Source organism: Solanum pennellii, chromosome 2 (assembly GCF_001406875.1).
Source record: "Solanum pennellii chromosome 2, SPENNV200".
Lineage (NCBI taxonomy): Eukaryota > Viridiplantae > Streptophyta > Magnoliopsida > Solanales > Solanaceae > Solanum > Solanum pennellii.
Genome location: NC_028638.1, coordinates 54,857,972 through 54,866,389, shown reverse-complemented (window position 1 = coordinate 54,866,389; position 8,418 = coordinate 54,857,972). Strand labels below are relative to the sequence as shown.

At 34.8% G+C, this 8,418-nt stretch overlaps 2 protein-coding genes across 2 annotated transcripts in view; both read left to right on the top strand.

Annotated features, from left to right (window-relative positions):
- Nucleotides 1–1,769, top strand: part of LOC107009691 (BAG family molecular chaperone regulator 8, chloroplastic) — a 2,476-nt gene extending 707 nt beyond the window's left edge. Inside the window, exons 2-3 of the mRNA XM_015209036.2 lie at nucleotides 1–589; nucleotides 681–1,769. Coding sequence (XP_015064522.1) covers nucleotides 1–589; nucleotides 681–1,430 — 1,339 coding nt within the window. The 3' untranslated portion in view covers nucleotides 1,431–1,769. The remainder of the gene's footprint in view (nucleotides 590–680) is intronic.
- Nucleotides 1,770–1,956: 187 nt separating this feature from the next.
- On the top strand, nucleotides 1,957–5,003 carry LOC107009678 (pentatricopeptide repeat-containing protein At5g39350). Its single transcript, XM_015209019.2, has one exon. The coding sequence runs from the start codon at nucleotides 2,256–2,258 to the stop codon at nucleotides 4,296–4,298; it is 2,043 nt and encodes a 680-aa protein (XP_015064505.1). The 5' UTR covers nucleotides 1,957–2,255; the 3' UTR covers nucleotides 4,299–5,003.
- Nucleotides 5,004–8,418: the final 3,415 nt, after the last annotated feature.

Genomic DNA, 8,418 nt, shown 5'->3' with positions numbered 1-8,418 from the left:
GGCCGCCACCACCCCCACCACCACCACCACCATCTGTTACTGCTACTCTTGTCACCCCACCCCTTCATCATACCCTCCACCCCTAAATCCACACTCTACTCCCCCTTATACCCACTACCCCTCTCCACAGCCTCATTTCTGTACTTCCCATCTGGTCCCACCACCACCATCGCCGCCGCCTTCTCATACCCAATGCCAATGTGAAACCGTTCACCAAAATCATCATCATTTTCAAGAATTGAATCATCAAGCCAACAAAGTAACAGACCAACAAACCCAGCGAATTGTTACATCTCTCCTCCGTCGGATCGCTGCCTTAGAATCTTCTCTCAGCCGGAGCTCCTCTACTCCTTCTGTTTCTTCTCGTTCTCGTCAAACATTACGCGATGCTGCAGCGCGTACTATTCAGACCCATTTCAGAGCCTTCCTTGCTCGTAGATCGAGAACCCTTCGACAGCTGAAGCAGTTGGCTTCCATCAAAACAACTCTCTATGTTCTCAAATCGTCAGTTTCTGGTAAAATCCACATTGATATTCGAGCTGTTTCTCACAGAGCGACGGATTTACTCGTTAGACTTGATTCTATTGAGGTAATTGAACTCTAATTGCAATTATACGCTTCTTATAATGACCCTAGCGTATTGGGGAAATGTTGAAAAAGGGGTTCTTTTTTTTTTGTAGGGCGATGATCCGTTAATCAGAGATGGTAAAAGGTCAATAAGCAACGAACTGACTCGATTTATGAAGGTGATTAATGGGGTTTCCATATTCTCAAGTAGAGTAGTGAAGAATGTGAGAGGTGGAAACAAAGCTGGGGTCTTTTCCAGTGACCGTATAGTAGAATTTGACACAAACTTTAACGGAGCCGTTGACAAATTCGTTGCATCAGTGAAGGAATCTGAAGAGGAAGAGGAGGAGGAGGAAGATCACCAAAGCCCTAGGTTCTCTGATAATAGAAAATCTGGCGTTTTACGAACTAGGGGTGGCGGTTTTGCCAGGAGTCATGGTGTTGTTAAACCCAATCAAAGGAAATCAGTGACCTTTGCAGATAATGGAGATGCTTACCAATCTTTCCATGGTACCATGGAGCCTGCTTCAATGGGGAATGTTAATGAGCAAGAAACTTTTGATACTGAGAAAGAGCTGATAAAAAACCTTAGCAAAAGAGTTGAAAAGCTTGGCATGGCATCCAAGGGGTGTGAAGGTGATGGGGAAGAAGATGGAGAGTATAGTGGAAGTAGTGATAATGAAATGGATCCAAATTACATTTCAAGAAAGGATGGGTATTATGAAAGGAATGTGAGAGATGAGAATGATAATGAGCACGAAAATGAGAGTTCCGCGTTCTCAGCACCAATGCCTGTGAAGATGGAAGCTAGAGCTGCTGATTATATCAACAGGAAAAAGGGTGTCAAAATAGTGGACAATTGAATAGGTACCCAACAAGATCAAGATTTGAACTTTGCTCTCCTACAGGTCCTGTTGAGCATTAACAATTAGGTGGAAGTTAGGCTTCTGCCGTTCTTGCGAATTGTTTGTAATTGTTAGTAATGATTGTTTAGATGAGTGTTGTTAAGTTTGATAGGGAGAGTTCACCTGTTTTGAAGTATTAAATTTAGATGTTTTCTTCTGTCATTGTGGTTATGGATGGGAGATCTTTTGGGTGTAATGGACCCTTATTCTGTGGTCTTTAATGAAATGATTGTTGAGAGTTAAAAGATGTCTGTCACATTTTATTCAACATAAATTAACAGGTGGCTATTTCTTGGAGAGTGTAGTGTCATTTGAACTTGTGAAATAAATCATACTTCTCAGCAAATTTGTTGTCCCCAAAGCTAGAGTACATTTTATTTCCATCTCTTGTTGTTAAAGAATTTACATGGAAAAAGCTCCAGATAGTCAAAAAAGTTTATATATATCTTAGAAGTTTCTAGAAGGGAGTCAATCAAGAGATGATTGATCCAAAAGTGAACCAAATTTACTTATCGATGATCAATTTATATTAACTTTGACTATAAATTTTCTGTGTAAGATCCTAATCTGTGCCATTTATGTTTAAAAAAAGTTGGTTGAGTTAATTTTCGATGAGCCAAAAATCCCCTTTTGGTATTAATAGGAGCATTATGTTTGTTTTGCAAATAGCCATCTAGTTTAACCAACAAGCTGACCTTCCATAACCACAGAGTAAAGACCAAAATCAAGAATAGAGGTGAATTGCTTTGCTTGTTGCGACAAATTTGGCTTATGTTGTAATTCATGAATGGCCCATCTTTGCCACTGTCCAAGAAATTGACGCACCTAAAACGAGTCGTTGAAACAACAGCTACAGCAGCAGAGCAATGCAAGTCTCTCTTAGAACACTGCGCCAAAATCAAATCTTTAAGAACCACCAAGGGAGTCCATGCTCATACCATTACACTCGGGCTCCTACAATCCATCAACTCGACTCATTTGCGTTCTCTCCTGACAGCAGATTATGCGCTCTGTGGTCACACTTCCTATGCTCGTATATTGTTCGATGAATTGCCTCAACGAACTTTGTTGGCATACAGGTCCATGATAAGAATGTACACCCACAAGGGGTTCCCTAACATTGCCCTCAAACTCTTCGGGGAAATGCTGCGATCGGATAAACACAAGCCTGATAGGCATACATTTCCTTATGTGATTAGGGCGTGCAGTGATTTGTTCTTACTCCAGCAGGGTGTTGTTATTCATGGGTTGACTGTTATAAGTGGGCATATGTGGGATACTTTTGTGGGAAATTCACTTTTGTCTATGTATTTGAGTTGTGGAGATAAAGAGGGTGCTAGGAGGGTCTTTGATGCAATGCAGGTAAGAACTGTTGTGACCTGGAACACTATGATCAGTGGGTATTGCCGAAATGATAGTCCGAAGGAGGCCCTAATGATTTACAGGAGAATGGAAGATGCTGGTGTTGACGCTGATTGTGCTACTGTGCTTTCCGTGTTGCCTGCGTGTGGGTGTCTAAAGGACTTTGAAATGGGCAGAGAGGTTCACTCACTGGTTGAACAAGTAGGTTTTTGGGACAATTTGTCAGTTCGGAATGCTGTCGTTGATATGTACGTCAAGTGTGGAAGAATGGATGAAGCAAGGTTGGTTTTTGAGAAGATGATCGATAGAGATGTGGTTACTTGGACTACAATGATCCACGGTTTCATTTCAGATGGTGACTTAAAAAATGCACTATGGTTTTCTCAAAGGATGCAGCTTGAAGGTGTAAGACCGAATGCGGTAACTCTGGCATCCCTTCTTGCTGCATGTGCCGGTTTGCCACATTTGAGGCTTGGTAAATGCCTGCATGGCTGGGCTATCAGGCAGGACCTTCAGGCTGATGTTAATGTAGAAACTGGCCTTATTGACATGTATGCTAAATGCAATTGTTTTAGACTAGGCTATCAGGTGTTTACAAAGACTAGCAAGAAGAGGACTGTCCCGTGGAATGCAATTTTGTCTGGGTGCCTTCATAATGAGCTTGCAAGAGAAGCCATAGAGCTTTTCAAATTCATGTTGTCAAAGGCTGTCAAACCTAATGATGCAACCCTGAAAAGTGTACTTCCTGCATTTGCCATTGAAGCTGATCTAAGGCAAGCGTTGAGCATGCACAGCTATCTTGTAAGATCTGGATTTGTTACAAGAACTGAGGTAGCTACTGCTTTAGTTGATATATACTCGAAATGTGGAAATTTAGATAATAGTCACAAGATTTTTAGTGGGATACCCAAGAAAGAAAGGGACATAATCTTGTGGAGTACGTTAATTGCTGGTTATGGGATGCATGGGCATGGCGAAACTTCTTTGTCACTGTTTAATGAGATGGTGCAATCTGGGGTCAAACCTAACGAAGTCACTTTCACCTCGGTTTTGCATGCTTGTGGTCATGCTGGTTTGGTGGATGACGGTCTTTGTTTGTTTAATTTTATGCTTAGAAATCACTCTGGTAGTCTTAGAACAGATCATTATACCTGTATGGTTGATCTTCTTGGTCGAGCTGGCCGACTTGAGGAGGCATATGAACTTATTCAAACTATGACTTTTGAACCAAGTCATGCCATCTGGGGTGCACTACTTGGTGCCTGTGTGATACATGAAAATGTGGAACTGGGAGAATTGTCTGCAAGGTGGCTGTTTAAGCTGGAGCCGGAGAACACAGGAAACTATATACTGTTGGGAAAGATCTATTCTGCAGTTGAAAGATGGAAAGATGCAGAGAATGTGAGACTTTTGATGAATGAAGTCGGACTGATAAAGGCGCCAGCTCAAAGTGTCATTGGGTGACAAGTAGGTGATTTCTTTTACTTTCCTTGCAAACAGAGCTAAACGAGAGCTGCAGGGTGAGGGTAACATCTGAGAAATATGCAACAATAGGACCAAAGCTAACCCTCTTAAGTCTCCGGTGGTGTTTATAATCTCCTCGATTTTTGCTATTGTAATTATATTTCTGCAGTGCTCCTCATACCAGCTCGATATATAATTGCAAGGTGGATTCATTTTATACTATCGGTCAATCACAACTGGTTCATGTGCTGAGATTTGAAATCACCATTTAACTTCAAGAATTCACATAGCTTGAGTCACTATGGCAAGAGAAGGCTGAAAACTAATTGTGATGCCTGTTGGCGAGCAACCAGAAGTCCAAGCTTTTATATATTTATTTATCTGTAAGGTACGATTGCTTCTTCCCTTTTCTATAAGAAATTGGATTCAATTAAGACAGTCTTGATGATGATTCATTAAGTTACCTGCCACGGTAAGAGTAAGGTAAGAGTAAGGTCTGTGTATACTCTAACCTGGTATATGTTGTTGATTCATTTAGCTAAATGTATATTAACTGGTTAAAGGGACACTTTTCTTAATAGAAAGTTAAGATACCTAAATGAGGTGACCTCAAAGAAGTATTGTTGGCTGTGAGCATGCTACTTTGAAGCAAGCCATGTGCTTTGTATTATTTAACACCATAATGGGATAATTCTGTTATAGCTAGTTGGAGGGCTTCAAAGGCAATTCTATGTTAGGAATCTTTACAACTAATTGGCACTTGCAAATAGGTTTATGTCAAATCAAATAATTTAATTATAGCGATTTTTAATTAAATCGAGAATATATAAAAATTTAAATAATAAAAGCTTTTATATGCAAAATAATTTGTATCGTAGACTGTAGTAGGTTTGATACGAGTGGATATATTATTTATTTAAAAAGAAGTTCAATTTTCCTTTTTGTTTTCTAGTACGACTAGGTTTCTACTTTATTTTCTTTTTATTTACCTTGTTGATATCAAATTTTCCTTTCTTTTTTTTTTTTACCATATAAGTAGATTTTACTTAAATACCAATATTAGTCCGTGAACGGTTTTCTACATCATGACGGCGAAGAAGAAGATAAGAGTTCGGAGCCTAAAGGGTGAAAAACGCTAATAAAAATTTTAAAATGGTATATGAAAATTTTTTATAACCAAAATGGCAAAATCGCTCACGAAGTAGCGATTTTGTCCGCCGGAAAAAGCAAATTGTAAAATTTCCTTTTAAAAAATAATCTTTTTTTAAAACAAACAAGGCAGCGATTTTCAAAATTGATTTTTTTTATTTTTTAATAATGATTTTACGTTGAGAAAACTTTTATTATTTTTGTTGCTTTTTTTCAAAAAAAAAAATAAAATTGCGATTTTGAATTAAAAATATGATTTTATTTTTTCTTAAACACAGATATGATGCTTATTTTCATTTGATTTTTTAAAAAAAATTGAAAAAAATTAATTCAAAATCGCGATTTGATTTTAATATTTTTTTAATTATTTTTTTTCTTTTTTAAAAAAAATCAAATTGCTTTTTAAATATATGATTTTTATTTTTTTTACAACACATATATGATGCTTATTTTTTTATTTGATTAAAAAAAAATCAGGCAGCGATTTGATTTTAATTTTTTTTTAAAATAATAATTAAAATAAATTTACATAAAATCGCTGTCTTTGCAGCGACGCAGTGATTTATTTTTAAAAAATTAATTTTGAAATTTTTGTTAACATTTTTCACCCTTTAGGCTTCGAATTCTTATATTCATAGTTGCATTCGATCTTAAAGTTGAAAATTTCAAATTAATTATGTTGTGGGATGGTTCACAATACTAGACAGGTGGGTACGAGCTGATATAGGTGAAGGGTAAAATAACCATTTGCAATGGTTCCTCTGAATTCGTCAATTTGTGAGTTTTAGAAAGCGCGCAGAAAGAGGAATGACAGAGTCATATCATTCGCTTTCCAAGTAATAAGACTTTTGGTACTTATCAAATCTGCGGTTATTGTAATGGTGAGATTTTAATTTTCTTGATCAAGTTAAATGTTTCGTTCATATTTCGATTTTGTTATTGTTATGACGTTGGGGAAAATATCTGAAAATATTTGAAAACTTCATTGTTTGGGGTGAAGAATTGTGTTGAGAAAGACATTTATACTTATGTCGAAAGCCTCTTCCCACTCAAAAGAATTTGCAATGCTCGTTAGTCCGTTCGTTGATAGCTACATTGAAGCTTTGACTAATCAGATCAAGCATTACTTCTCCGGAAAAGAGGTTGGACTTAGATTGATCAATTCAACCCTAAGAATGAATTTTATTGTTTAAACTATATTCACTTTATGAATTTGCTTTTTTATTTTTCTTAATTACATTTTCCTAGATCTCTTTTTGCGGACTTGAACTCACAAATTTAAAGTTGGAAGTGATTGTTTTTATGTTACTATTGTTGAAGAAACTTGGTCTTATTTTGCATATAATGGATAATTACTTGAATGAATCCTTTTTTAAAAGTAATTACTTAATTTAGCTATACTCTTTAATTATTACCATTTATATCAATATAAACTAATATTATATATTATTATAAGTTTTTTTCTCGCTCGCTCTTTCTATTTTTTCTATGCCAGCTTTTTTCTTTTTGTTGCTCTTCCTCTCTTACTTTCTTTTTATTGTTTTTTTTTCCCTCTTTTTCTCTACAACTTTTTTCTTTTTGTTGCTCTTCTCCCTTAGTTTCTTTTTATTGTTTTTTTTCTGTGTTGTTGCTCTTTTTGTTGCGTACTCCCTTGTTGCTTCCTTTTGTTTCTCTCTTTACTTTCTTTTGTAAAGTAGTCAGTAATTCATAGAATGAATAAAATTTGTATCAATAATTAACTAATTAAATAAATAATTTAATCGTAACAAATGAAGACACATAATATATTGAAAAATGAATTAAACTTGAATTTAAAATGTATCACACACATTAAAGTTGAATTAAAAATGTATTACACACAATGATCTAGAGTAAATTAAACTTGTATTAATAATGAATTAACAAGTAATTCAATAGTAATAAATAAATCAAAAAATTACAAAATCAATTAAATTGCTTTAAAATTGTATTACACAATATTATCCATGAGTAAAACTTATATCATATGTATCTTATAGATTATCTTTGCTTTTATCACTAAGATGATCAATTAATTTGACAAGTAATCTAATTGTAACAAATGAAGAAACATAATAAATTGTCAAATGAATTAAACTTGAAAAAAAAATGTTACACATATCAAAGTTGAATGAGAAGCAAATTAAACATGATTGCAAAATGTAGCAAACGAAGAGCATTATGTGATTTGTAAATTGAATAAAACTTGTATCAATAATGAATTGAAGACGTAATTCAATTATAACAAATCAACCAATAAAATGCAAAATGAATTAACTTGTATTAAAAGTACATACACAAATATTAAATTAAAGTTGAATTAAGCATAGATAAAAATCGTAATCAATGAAACACAAGACAATGATCTATAGAGTGAATTAAACTTATATCAATAATGAATTAAATAAGTAATCTAATATAACAAATAATAAACTACAAAATGAATTAAATTTGCATTAAAAGTGTATTACACAATATTAAAGTTGAATTAGAAGAGAAAAATAATAATAAATGAAAAACGTAACTAACGAAAGACAAGATAATAATCTATAGATTGAACTAAACTTGTATTGTACATGAATAAATTATAAACTTAACCAAAATCAATTATAAACTTAACCAAATTCTCTAAAAATTGGGATATAAACTCCAAACGACATTTCACTTATTTGTATGAACAACCTATCCAAATTAATCACAAATTCATAAAATTGAATCTTTATAATGACAATCGATGATTAACTCTTGTTTCTATAATTTTAAAATTTTGAAATTCTATTTGAGAACATCATATTGTACAAAAAATTTTGGCATGTCAGGTATTGTCTCTGCCATGGGCGGCCATTCGCTCTTTTAATCCCCTCTTATTGGCATGCAGCCTCAAGGGAGAATCGAACCCGTGACCTATGGCTCCTTTACATCCCTCCCAAGGAGATCGCCTCTTACCAATTGA

Bases quoted from the DNA above. Each gene is read 5' to 3' on its own strand.
- LOC107009678 (XM_015209019.2), top strand. From the start codon at position 2,256: ATGAATGGCCCATCTTTGCCACTGTCCAAGAAATTGACGCACCTAAAA.